Source organism: Paramacrobiotus metropolitanus, unplaced genomic scaffold, assembly GCF_019649055.1.
Source record: "Paramacrobiotus metropolitanus isolate TYO unplaced genomic scaffold, Prichtersi_v1.0 Parri_scaffold0000022, whole genome shotgun sequence".
NCBI lineage: Eukaryota > Metazoa > Tardigrada > Eutardigrada > Parachela > Macrobiotidae > Paramacrobiotus > Paramacrobiotus metropolitanus.
This window is the reverse complement of record NW_026570242.1, coordinates 25,444-39,913: the sequence shown is the minus strand read 5'-3', so window position 1 is coordinate 39,913 and position 14,470 is coordinate 25,444. Positions and strand designations below refer to the sequence as shown.

The 14,470-nt window shown below is 42.8% G+C and overlaps 3 protein-coding genes across 8 annotated transcripts; 1 reads left to right on the top strand and 2 right to left on the bottom strand.

Moving 5' to 3' along the window:
* Window positions 1–2,247: 2,247 nt before the first annotated feature.
* On the bottom strand, window positions 2,248–5,238 carry LOC129586728 (uncharacterized). 2 transcript variants are annotated; one of them, XM_055480092.1, is made up of 7 exons: window positions 5,174–5,238; window positions 4,893–4,954; window positions 4,187–4,324; window positions 3,827–3,987; window positions 3,428–3,636; window positions 2,746–3,105; window positions 2,248–2,684 (listed from the first exon to the last, which is right to left on the bottom strand). In XM_055480092.1, the coding sequence occupies exons 3-7, from the start codon at window positions 4,259–4,261 to the stop codon at window positions 2,530–2,532; spliced, it is 960 nt and encodes a 319-aa protein (XP_055336067.1). In that variant the 5' UTR covers window positions 4,262–4,324; window positions 4,893–4,954; window positions 5,174–5,238; the 3' UTR covers window positions 2,248–2,529. The 2 variants fall into 2 exon arrangements, with proteins under 2 accessions (XP_055336067.1, XP_055336066.1); XM_055480091.1 differs by lacking the exons at window positions 4,893–4,954; window positions 5,174–5,238 and having other exon boundaries at window positions 3,428–3,672; window positions 4,187–4,423.
* A 304-nt stretch (window positions 5,239–5,542) lies between these two features.
* On the bottom strand, window positions 5,543–9,110 carry LOC129586729 (casein kinase II subunit beta). Of its 5 annotated transcripts, XR_008690192.1 has the most exons (11): window positions 9,029–9,109; window positions 8,811–8,967; window positions 8,120–8,259; window positions 7,950–8,052; window positions 7,767–7,825; window positions 7,650–7,706; window positions 7,484–7,577; window positions 7,229–7,400; window positions 6,445–6,613; window positions 6,289–6,337; window positions 5,836–5,926 (listed from the first exon to the last, which is right to left on the bottom strand). XR_008690192.1 is itself a non-coding variant. In XM_055480094.1 (10 exons), the coding sequence occupies exons 3-10, from the start codon at window positions 8,189–8,191 to the stop codon at window positions 5,765–5,767; spliced, it is 768 nt and encodes a 255-aa protein (XP_055336069.1). In that variant the 5' UTR covers window positions 8,192–8,259; window positions 8,811–8,967; window positions 9,029–9,110; the 3' UTR covers window positions 5,543–5,764. The 5 variants fall into 5 exon arrangements, 4 of the variants coding, with proteins under 4 accessions (XP_055336069.1, XP_055336070.1, XP_055336071.1 ...); XM_055480094.1 differs by lacking the exon at window positions 6,445–6,613 and having other exon boundaries at window positions 5,543–5,926; window positions 9,029–9,110; XM_055480095.1 differs by lacking the exon at window positions 6,445–6,613 and having other exon boundaries at window positions 5,543–5,926; window positions 8,811–8,970; window positions 9,029–9,044.
* Window positions 9,111–9,554: 444 nt separating this feature from the next.
* On the top strand, window positions 9,555–13,688 carry LOC129586727 (peptidyl-prolyl cis-trans isomerase FKBP8-like). Its single transcript, XM_055480090.1, has 8 exons — window positions 9,555–10,309; window positions 10,961–11,202; window positions 11,268–11,524; window positions 11,901–12,014; window positions 12,280–12,469; window positions 12,591–12,773; window positions 13,040–13,294; window positions 13,362–13,688. The coding sequence occupies exons 1-7, from the start codon at window positions 9,802–9,804 to the stop codon at window positions 13,292–13,294; spliced, it is 1,749 nt and encodes a 582-aa protein (XP_055336065.1). The 5' UTR covers window positions 9,555–9,801; the 3' UTR covers window positions 13,362–13,688.
* Window positions 13,689–14,470: the final 782 nt, after the last annotated feature.

Genomic DNA, 14,470 nt, shown 5'->3' with positions numbered 1-14,470 from the left:
CTCATGCGCATAGGCGGTCTGCACTGGAGCCATCCACCACTGCAGGCCGGTCAGCTCGGTCATGGGAGCTACAGCAAAAACGCTTGTTTTCGCAACCTTACGGAATGATTGATCCAGCGAAACAGGATATAGTCTTACTGTCACTCAGTACATGTTATATATTTAATGTTATAATTACATGTTCTATACTTAATAATAATTAAGGTCTCCCTATTTCGCAAACCGCAAAATTTTAGTACCGGGTGGCTTTTTCCAGACTGGATGATTGTAGTAATCGACAGGAAGGCGTTGCCGGCGTTTTGGTGGCAGCGGCGGTACCGGTGCACCGGCATAGCTGTTGTAGTGGCAGTTCTCTTGGCCGCCTTCCTGCCACGCCGACAGTGAAGCAAAATAGTCGTCCTGAGGCGCGTGTGGTCCTTCCAAGACTGTACGTGGGTCACTAATTTTAAAACGCGTTATGGACCGAAAGCTTTCAGCGTAATGCAAGCAGAATTACGGTCCTGTATAACAGTACATGTACTGTACGTACGGATTTATATAATAATATTAAAGTAATATGATCTATCACAACAGAAGCATTACAGCAAGTCAGTTTATCTGTGTCGTGGGATAAAACATTTAGATGCAACAGGAATGTGTAATAGTTGCTCATTTTTCCATTCCGTTTCGAAAAATCATGCTAAATTATACCGAAACGCAAGTGCAGATGTTTCTTACCGTTTTTCTCGGTTGACCAGCTTGGACAATTTGGCAAACGGCTGCCCAAAAAGCCTTTTCAGTTTGCTGCTGATTCGACCACCGTTACGCCCAAGTTTTGCGTATGACCTTTGGTTGCGTTCTTGGTGGCCGCCCTTTTTAAAATAAAAAAATGGGATTCGCTAAGACTGATTACAAAACCGCAAAAATTAACTGGCGATAACGCCCACAACAAATTGCTAAAACTCCACAGCTTGTGGGCAGTTATCAGCAACGACAGCCTTTTCGGCAACAGCCTAATTAAACTTCGCTTACCCCATCAGCACAATCAGTCGAGTCACTGGACAATGAGTGCAAGGAGCCGTTAACGCTACCGCGTTTTGGCAAGAGAACTTGCCTCTCCATACCCCCTATTCTGTACATGGCCAGGTTTGAAAATATAATAAATGGTAAAAAATACAATTATTCCAGCAAAGAAATGTCTCCGCACCGATATCGTCAAGAAGAAGTCGCTACAAGCAGGATGCAACTATCTATTTCGATGTAACCATTTAGATGTAGCTATTTAGATGAAACTATATGCTGATGCTCGTATTTCTTCTTTTATAATAAATTTCTTTGCTTTGAGATGAAGCATTTTTCTGGCGGTTTTCTGGTCTTTTCTACAGGTTGCATTTGACGCGACGTCGTCCAATCAAACTGCACATACCGCTCGCTGCATGCTCAAGTAGTTAGTTAGTCCAATCCCAGTCCATTTGGGCAAACGTAGGAAGGGACAACGGTCAAACCTAAACTGTTTTTCGATCTTGGTGTTCCCGATGACGGCTGCCTGGTGGTGCTTATTGATACATCATTTGCTTAATGCATAAACATGTCCCCCACCGTGCGGTGATTGGGGTGCGCCAATGGAAGCTATTAACAACTGTATATGAACCGATAAGCTTTTGCCGTTTGCCGCGCCGACACTTTCTTGTCACTGCACCGCCATCTCTTTATTGTCGCTGTCTCGCTGATCTTTAACAATAAAGTCTGCAGGCACTCGAAAGGTTTTTCGGGGAAGATGAGCTGTTCTAGCTTGCCGAAAACAAAATATAGCCGACGAAAGTTGTATGTGCTGAAACCGAACACCTTTGAGTGCTAGTAGCCGACTAATATCATTAGTACCCTTCCTATTCATCTTTTTTGTCTTTGGGTTTTGGAAATCATTGGTAAAGTTTATAGGTAATGATTGAGTTTTGCTGGGTTTTTTAATTTTCGACCTTCTTCATTTTTTCTCGGTTTTACTGCTCGGGTTACTGCTCGGTATACAGCCGGAGTTTGTTTGAACAGGTAAACGTAATCCAAAACATACCGGTATTGCGATATATAAGTACTGCAAACACAGTATCGTGGTGCAAGTGCCACTGAATGATCGGAATCATCGGATCTATGGTTAAAATGTTATTAATCCGCTGTTAACGCTGTATCATATTGTTAGAGAATATAGTCAATTATACACCTGTTTGGGTGCTTTTGCTTTGTGCGACGATACAATATTATTGTACGCTTTGTTTTAATTTTATTAAAACTGCAAAAACTGGCACAGTCTACAGTGGTCATAATCATAATGTGGACCACAATCTACAGTGGACCACCGTGGTGGGAATTGCAGCATTAATTACTACTTGTAGTACTGCAACATATGTGTGAGTGTGATATCCCCAGTGCCATGCGCAACGAACAATAAACCGACTAATTTGGAAATTAAACAAAGAGTATAAAACTTGAAATATAATAGTTCCAATAAATACTTTTAAATTCGTACAGCATAAACAAATGAGTAAACTGTTGCACTCATAATCCTTGAGTTCCCAAAATGCCGCAGTACCACTTGCTGAATGAAATACTTGGAGTCATCGCTGCATCAATGGACGCGCTGGATGTGGTCGAACTGGTATAGTCAGCGTCGTCACTACCGGACATCCTTCGCGTCCATTCCTTGTGAGTTTCTGCAAAATTCCGACCATCAAGTACTTAAAAAAGGCAGTTTTTGAATAATCTCTTCTTTACCTATGGTAACGGGAATGTCGTAAATCAATGAGAACCGATCTGGATGTCGTACGGAGCGGATTTCAATCGCGTATTGACCGGGAATGTGCAAGGCAATGTCGGCGAATACCGCGACGGACGGCTTCTCGCAGCCTTGGGATCGGAGTCTAACGAAGCGTGCTCCGTCAAAGTGGCGAGCGGCGACGATCCGGGTGGTGATGTCACCGACACAGTTGGCACTGGACAATTGATGGACAACAAGTTCCAAGCAGCCGGTGCACTGTGGATTTGCTTGTACAGCGAAGGCCGCAATGGTCTGGTGGGCGATGCCGGTGCGAACAGGAAAGGTCAACCAGGCCAAGCTCGTTAGTTCTACAGGTTCTATGGATGATCAAGAAATAAAGAGGGATATTTACTCTAGGGGGGCTTTTTTTAGGGGGGGGGGGGCTACTGTATTTGCTCCTGTGTTGTAACACTGTGTTACAACACAGGAGCAAATACAGTAGCCTTTAAGTACAAAGTTACTGTAACAAATAAGTACAGTACTCGTAGATTGTGTTGCATTACTGATCATAATCACACTAGTACGTTATTACCGAAGTAGGGGTACCTTGTTTTTAACCGCCGGTAAATTTATGATAAGATATCGAAAAATATTAACACAGTATTAAACCCGTAGTGTAATTTCGACAAAATGGGTTACCCGATGCAGATTCCGACAATGGCGGGTTGTATAGGGGATTGTCATAATGTCCGCAGACATTCCGCGAAAGGTCGCATGGCGTTAACATCGCTGTTGGCTTGTCGAACTGGACGGCTTCTGGACTCACGCTACATTTCCGCCATGAAGCAACATAAGCCTGGGGAGACTCGTCAGACGTAAATGAATGCCCCGCCACCTCGGTCGCGCTCCTACGGATACATATTACATGTATCCGGACACCGGTTCTGTACGTATAATAATAATAGTTATTTAGATAACAGCGTTATTAAATTTCCACTGCAGCGGATCCGGAAGATAATATTATTATATATGACTAAATGTACTGTTACACTAACAAGTGGCAGGCCAAGAATTAAGGCCCAGAACCAGTGAACATACTTATGTTCGCGTTTTGTCAGCTCAGCTAGTTTTCCAAATGGATGTGCCAAAAGATTCTTGATTCGGTTGTTGACTCGGCTATTCGTTTTTTCAGATGTTGCACATGACCTTTGATTCCCACTTTTCCGGTTTCCTTGTACATAATCCGGTTTAATGAAGGCCTATCAAAAAGGAAAACACTCACAGTAAAGGTTGCAACGCCAATACATCATTTCGTGAATAAGCTTTCCAAGGCATAAAGCATACTCGTAATTATATAAGTCAATTTTTTCCGGCTAGAACTTTTTTATGTAAAAGCATGTACAGTACGCGCTCTGTTTACCTTATCAATACAGTAAGTAATATTACTGCATAACTTACCGACGTTACCGTAGCATCGTAATTAATTGGATGACATCCGTTATAACGCTTTGGTAACAGCGGCGCTTTTTCCATATTTGCAACTGCTCGAAGTCTGGTAGACTCAAAGTTTTAGCCGTTTATATATCCCGGATAAAACTGTCAAAATTCCAGCAACGTCAGAAAGAATTGCGCTAATACATTAAATAACATCAGCAGCAAGTAGCTAACACCCAAAAGAGGAAACCAGAGAAGCAGTCCAAATATCGGCCTCATGTTACGTCGCCGTTACGGTGGTACTTCCGTACTTAAAACTAATAAGAGATATGAAATTACGAAAGATAGTGTAAAATTACAAATGCAATTGCGTACTTGAGCGTTGCACTACTGATAACAAACCATTGATAAAACCACTTTCAACGAGGTAAAATCGAGCACAATGTTTTGTAGTGGTGCCACTGTCCAAGGTCTATATGTAGCGGCTGTTTGACCAGTGGTATTACGACTGCTGTTGTAACTTTGCACGTTAACAAAACCATGCCCCCTTGCTACCCTTATCTCCCGGTGTCCATCCCTTCTTCGTAAGTAAATACATGTAGTAGGCCAGTCTGGCCAGTATGGTCGATCAGATTTCGCCGACACTCGGTTGTGACCAGCGCCATCATGTTACCAAAAAGCACTTGAGAGGTGTGATAAGAACTTTGTATCATTCTTCTCCAAAGGAGACCTCATTCGTAATTTCGTGGAACGTCGGCCATAATCGACAAGCTTTGCTAGTGCCATCTTCGCCTAAAGAATATGCTGCACTCATTACTCAAGTGCAACGCTTTTGCAATGTGCAGTGCGTCCAAAATGTCGCTTTCGCAATATGTCTAAAATGATAATAATGAAATGAATTACCAGATGTTGTACCATTATAGTGTCAAAACAAAATCTGAAAGTTAATAGGATCTTTATTTAATTCGTATTATTGGAATTTGTCAATTGTATTATATAAAGCAAACTTACCAGCATTGCAAGTACAAATTTTGTGCGGCAGCTGAACAGTAGATTGATTAAATTAAAGAGGTGGTGTGGCGAGTGCACAAAGGTTAATCCTGCAATATAGAGTGACATGTGGTCACAAAGCATCTAATATTTCTTACAAATAATAATTATTAGTAATGCAAGGGGTTTGCCATAATAATTACAACAAGGGACATGGTTCCGGCCAGTAAAGAAAACGCGCCAAAAGTGATGAATACAGGCTTGCGATTAAAAATCCTTTGCATTCTTATCTGCATTATGTTGCAAGCGGTTTTATAAAAAATACGGCATGAGAATATGAAACTGCATAACTTATACAGTTATATTTTTGCACAAACGACCAGACGAAAACCAACGATTGGTACCATTAAATAAGTATTTCGAAACACGGGCAACCCTGTCAATTGTGAACAACAGAAACAAGCAATGATACAGTGGCAGAATGTAAAACACAAAAAGAAGCGGCGACAAAATACCGAGTCAGCAATGTAAAGTGCACAAACCGACATACAAGAAGAATGGTAAACTTAACACGACTGGCAAATTAATTAAGTAACCATCAAAAGTTATTTGTTATTTATCGTGGTTCCACGGAAGACGACCTTGCGAAACAGGAAACCCCGTGTCGCTGTTATTGGGCGATTTCGAAAGGCTACGAGCACGTGTACGAGAAGGTTCTTGACGGGGCATTTGCGGCTTGTGGGCCGGTTGAGGCGCTTGATTTTGCGTTGCTGCCTGAAAGATTCACAGGTTAATGTTGTCAAGTTGTTTTCGCTATAGATACAATCGCCAGATATAGAATAACGATGCAATCGAAGCATACGCCGCGAAGAGAAGCGGAAATTTATTTTATAAAGCATCGATACTTGTTTCGCGCCCGCGCCACGAAAGGATTGTCTGACTTTACACTGCTACTCATTGTACGCAGATAGATATTCATGGTAACAAAAACACACAAACATTACCTAATAAGTCTCGACTCAAGCCGAATAATGCATTATTTGCTAATTTTCCCGAAGCTAAATGCATTTAAGCAGCGGTTTTACTTTGATTTTATGGCTTGTACCAACAATTTCAGATTATCTGAGGATTCGTACCTGGTACTGCAGCTGATAAGCCAAGGGATGAATCTTGAACCCAAATAAACTGGAAAGAACAAATCATACACGGTTTAAGGAACATGGCATGTTACGTCAATGCACCGTAATCAAATAATCAACCACAACCAGCAACCAAAAAAGGAGAAAGCATGCCTTAAAAGAGGGAATGAAAATAATCACAAAGGACGGTCAGGGACGCGACTACCAGGCGTCATTACGGCCATGCAATGTCACAGGTTGGCCATTATTTGAGCGGGGAGCGGATGAAGCCGCTCTCCATTGCTGTTCGTATGCCTTTTCGTGGATCTTGAAGCCGTACAGCCTATGCAAAATAAAACAAAAGCCGGAAACAGTAGGGCATGCTCGGTTATTGTTTCAATGAACAAAGCAAAACAACCAGAAACCGTTAGCCACTGAAAGCGCTGTACAGATTACCATAACTGTACTACAATACTGTACTGTGCAATCCCTACGAGTACAGTCTGCTTCACGTCAGTTCAAGGCTACAAGATCCACAACAATGTCCCATACAAACAGCTGGAAAGTGCCGAAAACATTTATCAAAACTTGACGAAGAAGCGTATTTGTCTTTGAATCGAACAAGTTAAACAAGTCACTGACGAAAGTGGAGTTAGCAACTAAAGACTAAAGTCAATTCAAAAAACTTCCAAAGCAAAACATTCCAAGTAGTTTCCAAATTCTCGGATTCTTGAATCCCGATATGATTGACGGATGAATCGCAAAACGAAGCAAAATGATCACGAAAGCATCGCTCAAACTTATGTAACACTTGTGAGTTTTCGAAAGAATCACAACCCTCTATAAAACCAGATTTGCACGAGGCAAAATATTGTGCATCGACAGAACCAGCCCAACGATCGAAAGTATGCAAGAAAGATTCATAACGCAATCAAGAACAAATACTTTCACTGCTTACCGAGCAACAAATTGATTTTGCGGACGCTTCGGTCGCAGCTCCGGATGCACCATATACACCATATGCGGAAACCCCGTGCCGAAATACGCTCCGTCCGTATGGTGATGACGCGAAGACTTTGGTGTGTAAACATCCATACAGCGCGGACAGTACAGCTTCACCATGCTTTCGCCTGATGCGCAAAAAACGACAATTTATTGCATCTGAATTTCCATGCAGAAGCATTCGCAAAACCGATCATCCCTGCATTCGCACCTGGAACATCTGACAGTCCGATCGGGAGAACTGGTTGGTTCTCGCAATAAACACGCGGACAATACCCGAAATCTCCGTTTTGATACTTGTCAACCTACAAACAGCAGCGGAAAAAAACAACCCATGACTTTTCCCACTCGAGCAGCGCGCGATGAGAGATGCATACCATTTGTGCGATGCCGCGGTTAGTGAGGATGTATCGAGAGTGAATCAGTCCATAAAGCTATCGACGACAGATGAATACATCAGAATATTCGATCGAAACATTAGGCAAAACACTTACCATTTCAGCAGCTTGTTCTATCAAATCGCTTTGATTGGGATTATCTTCCAGTTCTTCTTCTATGAACGAACAAACAGACCGTGCCAAATATGCAGCAGTGGATGCAAGCATACAACGCATGAAACGGCTATCGACAACAACATCCATGCATGGTCAGAAATCCAGAAAGATATTCAAACTAACCTGGTTCCAAGTCCAGAATCATATCCAACGCCTGTCGATAATGCGGGATCTGTTCGTTCAGTCCCGTTAGATTAAACTTATCCTGAATGTAATCTTCATCAACCTGAAGAATCAAAGCAGTTAATTTAGCTGCTTCAAGGCAGAACAATCACTTCTGCGAGGGACCATACCTCGCAAAAGAACTCATTGCCTCGGAGACCACAAAACCACGATATCCATGACACTTCTTCTGAGCTGCTCATGATGACGATGTGCACGCTTATCCAACTAGCCTTGACTTTCGTCGGTCAAGATCTTCAGATCAGCAAGTCTAAAAGATAAATTTACTACAAAAAATGTGCTAAATTCAAAAATCATCAAGAAATTGGATCTTCTGGATGCCAAAAGAATAAACCGTGTTATTACGATATGAACGCAATATGAAATCAGTCAGTCTGGAATGCGACTCCTAAGCAAAGCTCAATAACCACAGTTAATTCACCCAAATCAAACATGGGATTTCAAACAAAAATCAGGAAAATAATTCCAGGTTTCGATTGTCAAATCCGATCCAAAACTAACAAGAATAACTCGCGTTTCAGTTCAAAAAAATCAGTTTTCTGCCTGCGACTGCAGCGAAAGCAAGTCATCACGCATCGCTATGGCTACTACCTCCCATCAGATAAAACAGAGTACTCCTGATAAAACATACCATGCTCGAGATCAATATCATGTCAACACATTAAACAATCAATCTCTGCCATTTATAAAACGCAGAGCGAAAAATCGTGCCCGATTTACGCAGCGGGACTTCGAAAGAGAAAACATTTACAACACGGTAAACAGGCTGAACTGCTTGAAGAGCGTTTCGTCTACACTTACCAATTGACCCCGGACGATCATCGATACCGTTTCAACTTGAAGGGGAAGGGAACAGGGGGAGAAACTCTATCACAGTACTGGATGATGATAATCTCAATCGCTATGAAAAATTGAAATGCTGATGATCCGATCGGATGCAAGTTGTCGTGTCGTCGACCTACTAACTAAACGTGTGTACGGTGACGTCACAGACCATTCATATAGACTAGAGTACTTACGGCACGATTCACAGCCGTAGCCGTCGTCTCGTGGAATCACGCCGGCGCCGGCTCTACCCATGCACGATCAATCATTGGACCAATAAAAAAATTATTATAGTAAATCAAGCCCTAACGGACCTAAAAAATTTGCATCGAGATTCCAGAATTGTTCTCCGACATCTCTGGTTTGGTAAAACAGTAACACTTTACGGTTGAGGCGAGCAATATGACGTACCAGGATCATAGAAATGTCGGTAGTGGTTAGTAAGACAAAATTACAGAATCTGGGGGCGGTTGCATTATCAGCACCAAAGATTTGACCGGAAATGACCCTCCAGGCTGCAGCTAGAACTGTAGATTATTGTAGAAACAACAAAAAATTCTAAAAAAAAACAATATCAGCCAAACATCGTGAAAGTGACCTGCAGCAAATGGTTGAAAGTGATGCAAGTGATTTGTAGCAATTTTCCGGGCTTCATTTCTCGGCTACCTACCAGGCTCCAGCTGGCCCGCTTTTGCCGATCCGTGTTTCGTTCACAAGGGAGGAGTGTCACATAAATAACACACCCATGGGCCATGGTAGAATTAGAAAGTATAAAAAATTGTAATAGCCTGTTATTTTCGGAACAGGTTTTCGATTTCGTAAACTGAAACGCAGATAATAGTTGTTGCTTGGTTCCTTCGACCTTGTTCTGCCGTATTTTGGCGACGAACTTGAACAGTCTACCATTGGCATTTGTCAGCCTGAACTTGGAGTTATTTCCCACACGGTAATCAGAAGTGTGCTGTCAATGGACCAGGAAAACACTACCCACGAGAACGACGCAACGGCGACTCATGTGCGTGATGATCATGATCAGGATACCTCTGTTGGGGATCACGAGCAAGGCGATGTGTCCAAGCAGGGTACAGGCGACGCAGAGGAGAGAATCGAAGATGATCCGGTGCTGCAGGACCTGCAGGAGCCTAGCAGTGGCGAATCAGGCGACACCGTCATCCGCAACGATAATCCTCGCTCACGTTCTCCCGGTTCTCCCCGCTTTCAGACGCCTGCTAAGGGCGAGCAGCATCCGGAATGCACTGAAGCCGATGAAACCCCGCAGTCTCCGGAATATCACACTGGCACCACGGTGCGTGATGATCCCAGTTTTGACGATTCGGCGTTCACTTCGCCAGTCTCCGATGAATCCTTGGCTGATAGCGGTCGCACTGAGGATTTCTTTTCGCCCGTGATGAAGGACGAGTTGGAGGAAGCTGAGGTGCACGGGGACGGATATCGCGTAACCGATAATTATGGAAGTAAGTAAGCTGGCTCTTGCATTGCGTCAGCTTTTCGAGTATAGCAGCTTTTACTTCGCCTATCGCGTGTTCTGTATTCCAGTATTGTCATTGTGTAAACAGTAAAAACTTTTTAGTTTCTTCTTGAACTATTTTTGGAGTAACATAAGAATTTTACTTTTGAGGAATACAACTAGGTATATGAATACGCAAAGAGTTTTTTAATATTCTTGCAGTAGCGATTAGTGCGTGTAGAGGTTTCAACATTATTACAAACTTTCTCGCTAGACGCTAGATAATGGAAATACTTCAAACTTTAAAGCTTTAAAGATGTTTATGATCTCAGTTTTGTATGAATGCCCATCCTAGATATAAGGCACGAGGAATTCTGTTACTGAAGAATATTTTGAAGCTTTGAGTAGATTTTTCGAATACGACGATAGTTACGCCCCTGCTTTTTTGTCTTGATGTTGCGATTAAATTACGAAGGTTGATAAGTAAGTGTTATTATGCTGTTGCATTTTTTATACCATTTACGAGGAAGTAGGAACTTGTACGTTACCGTTTTTTATATTATTTTAAATCATTTTACATCATTGAAGTTGGTGTTTTTGGTGATGGGTAACAATCAGCCATCAGTCAACCGCAAAACGCACTTTGTGATGATTGCAGACGCGGAACTTTTACGCACAATTTCCGGTGGCGATGCGCATACAGAAAATGTGGAAGGCGTCTCGGAATCGTGTCCCGTCCCGTACGTGCCTGACTTGAAACCCGCTGAAGTGGCCCGCGAAACCACAACCGTGATCAGGGATACGGATGTTGCACTGGCCACCGCTAAGGCTGAGGAGAAACTAGCTGAAGCCGAAAGTGAGTGGCAGGATCTTGTCGGCAATGGACAGCTAATGAAAAAGGTCAGTATGGGGATAGCAGTTAAGCAGTACTTTCATCGGTTGAGAATCTGTTGTTTGTTATGCAGATACTTCGCCAAGGAAAGCCAGACAGTCGGCCAGAGCGCGGCGATGAGGCATCCGTGCAATGCAGTGCCAGGGTTGTGGATAACGCCTTCGATACGTCAATTGTCGCAACAATTGTGGATAAATATGACAAGTTGGATTTTGTCGTGGGCGATCAGGAGGTGATTCCCGGTCTCGATTTGGCTGTACAGCTGATGAACATTGGAGAAGTTGCTGAAGTAAAGATGCAACCGCGCTTTGGATATGGCGAAATGGGATAGTACGTGAATTGTAGGGCTGTGTTGCCATTAACATTAACGTCTTTGAAATGTTTAATTAACCCCGTGAACGGCGCAACTGGATATTATCACGCAGATAATACCGTTTATAACTGTCATGGTATCTAAGGGTCACACGGAACATCTACTCTAGGAATCTTAATTTAGTGTAAAATTTTCTTCGTTTTTAACAGTTCTTCAGCGGCTTCGTGTAAATGTGCATACATTAATACTGTATATTGAAAAATAAATGGAAACTTGTTAAGTGGTTTTTTTTAAGTGGTCAAAATCATTTTCAAATTTTCGAAGTTTGAAATATTTTGTATCATTAAAAACGTATCTGCATTCTGAACCTGAACGTGCTGTTTGTTTTCGCAGTCCGGAAAGCGGGATTCCCTCTGATGCAACCTTATTGTACACGGTGGAACTGCTAAGTGCCAAACGGCTTCCTGATGCGGAGCATCTTCCTCTAGCTGATCGACTTCGAATGGCGTATGTGGATGTTTACCAGAGCTAATTACTTATTTAATGCATTTATATTTGTCGACGAGAGCCTAAGTGTGCGGCATCGTCGTCCGTATCAATCACAGTGATCGATTTTCGGAAGTGGATAATGTTCCTTTTGCGTAATAAGAAGCGATATGACATATTTCAGTTATGATCGCATGTGTATACAGCTTTACATTTAAGCAGTTCTATAAGAAGCATCGAAGAATCGTCTCTTCTGCAATCGATACATTGTGGTGCTAATTTTCAGAAACAACAAGGTCGATCGCGGCAACTTCTGGTATTTACGGAAGGAAACTACATCGGCTCTGGGGCTTTACCAGAAAGCTGTGCATCTACTGGAAGCACCTGTCGGCACTTACATGACACCGGAAGATGTGGCTCAGATGGGTTCGGCGAAGGCGAGAGCGTACGGGAACTTATCGTCGGCACAAGTTGAAGTAAGCTTTATGCTAGCACGCGATAGATCTAGTAGTAGTGGGAATTGTTTCTGTTTACGCATAATTAATTATGTCTGGCGGCTATTCCTTTGGCGTAGGTGCTGAAGTTTTTCTTTTGCAGGAAAAAATCTGGGATCAGAGCTTGCAGTCGGTCAATAATGCCCTTAAATACGATCCCAATAATGGTAAGATTTTATGTCGCAAAATCCGGATTTACCGGGAGAAAGGCGATTACGACCTGGCCTGTGAAGCTTGTGAAGATGTGTTCCAGAAGGGTGCTTTAGTGGGCGAGTCTTTCTCCAAGGTACGAACATATATTTAGGAATATGTGTTTATTGATTATTCCACTAGATTAGTCGTGTTGCTGCAGGTTGTACTCGCTAATCAGTGCTCAAAAATCAAGCGTGACCGCAAATAAATGCCAATTGATCCATGAATTACAGAAAATAACTTATGCCTTCTCGTGAATAGCGTTAGATTTTAAGTGCGGTGTAGAATCGTGTTGGTGACCTCTACAGTACGATGTCCTCTAGTGGTATGATAGCGTTCAAAGCAGGATTACTTCTGCAGAAAGCGCGCGAAGAATACGCTACTCTAAGAAAGAAGAAGCAAAAGTCCGACGCTGACCAGAAAGCCATGTACCAGCGGATGCTGGGTGGGGCGGCAAAGCAGTCGAACGGCTCAAATCGTTCATCGCGGGCAGCTTCCAGCTCACCTCCACCAGTGAACTCCGCGTCACCCCGGACGTGGATGATTGTAGCCGGTGCCACCGCCGTTGCCGTGCTGGGAGTGGCCATCTGGTATCGATATTACCAGCATCATTAGGTGCGTTACAGATGGCTTGGTAGCAGAGGTCCTTTATCTGCCACTAAATTGGGTTTGTTCATGACAGGCGGACGGAAACGGGCGCGTATGCGTAATCCGCCTTCGAGCACCTTTGAGCTTGCCGACAGGATCATTGGCAGTGTGCTTCTGTCTGTGTGATTTTTGGGTGTGTTTCATTGCTTTTAATGGTGAGTCTGATGCGCATGGAGGTTGAAAGGTGGGGTTTAGCGGTTAGAGGGGATTTTGAGTGATGTGTGTTTTCTGGAGCGATTTGAACTTCTTGCATGTCGCAGTGATGCTGTTAATTTAATGCTGTATGTCTTAGGCTACGAGTACGTTGAAATGTGCCTTTTATTTAACGGTTCGACCGGTTAATAAAATCTTCGTTTACAGTAAATGTAAAGCTGTACATTGCAGTTCGTCACTATGAACATCAACAAAACTAGCTCGCTGATTGTAGCACAGGTTTTTCTTTCGACAGTTCAGTATGGCAAAAAATAATGAGTACGTTTTTGAACTGTGTAAATAATTTGACGAAGCTCGTCATTCTACTACTGTACTGCCATCCACAATCTACGGTAGCTTCTGCTTTTTGCGCAAGCCCCATTTTTTTCAGATAGAGTTTAACTTGATGTAAAAATTTTAAAACATGAAAGTAGTGTTTTCTTGCTGCCTAATGCGTACTTTATATGTATGATACCGCTGACGTTGTCCTCGAAGTGGCCACACCTCCTCATCAGAATGGGTGTGCTGGTATTCTGGACTCAGAGGAATAATCGTGTCTCGTGATAAGAGTTCTGGTGCATTGCCACATTACATATGCAGATGTGGGGTAATAATTGGGGATCACTGGATTCTAGGAGAACATTAGATTTTAGCATACAAGATGAATTGATGCCTTTGTTGGCCTGTGCCGATCAATTGATTGCTGGGAAAAATCGTTATTCGTAATGGCTATAATTTAGTCAGATTGACATAGACGGAGAAAGAGAGCATTTTTCATATCGTCAATAGTTGCCGGCGCTTGCCGCTCATGGCACTGAATTGCACTCCCATAACTGTAGTGTCCCAATAGTGAGCCAAAGAAATGATTTTACACAATTGCCATAATGGAACATGCATCTCGAACCGGTCTTTTGCTCCGTATCACGCAGCTTTCGGCCTGTTTATCCCATT

Coding starts and splice junctions, on each gene's coding strand:
- LOC129586728 (XM_055480091.1), bottom strand. CDS start 4,261: ATGGAAAAAGCGCCGCTGTTACCAAAGCGTTATAACGGATGTCATCCA. Junction 3,673..3,826: donor CTGACAAAACGCGAACATAA/GTATGTTCACTG, acceptor TTATACGTACAG/AACCGGTGTCCGGATACATG. Junction 2,685..2,745: donor CGACATTCCCGTTACCATAG/GTAAAGAAGAGA, acceptor GGAATTTTGCAG/AAACTCACAAGGAATGGACG.
- LOC129586729 (XM_055480094.1), bottom strand. CDS start 8,191: ATGAGCAGCTCAGAAGAAGTGTCATGGATATCGTGGTTTTGTGGTCTC. Junction 7,707..7,766: donor TAGAACAAGCTGCTGAAATG/GTAAGTGTTTTG, acceptor TGTCGTCGATAG/CTTTATGGACTGATTCACTC. Junction 7,578..7,649: donor ACCGCGGCATCGCACAAATG/GTATGCATCTCT, acceptor TGCTGTTTGTAG/GTTGACAAGTATCAAAACGG.
- LOC129586727 (XM_055480090.1), top strand. CDS start 9,802: ATGGACCAGGAAAACACTACCCACGAGAACGACGCAACGGCGACTCAT. Junction 12,470..12,590: donor TATCGTCGGCACAAGTTGAA/GTAAGCTTTATG, acceptor TTTCTTTTGCAG/GAAAAAATCTGGGATCAGAG. Junction 12,774..13,039: donor TGGGCGAGTCTTTCTCCAAG/GTACGAACATAT, acceptor TTACTTCTGCAG/AAAGCGCGCGAAGAATACGC.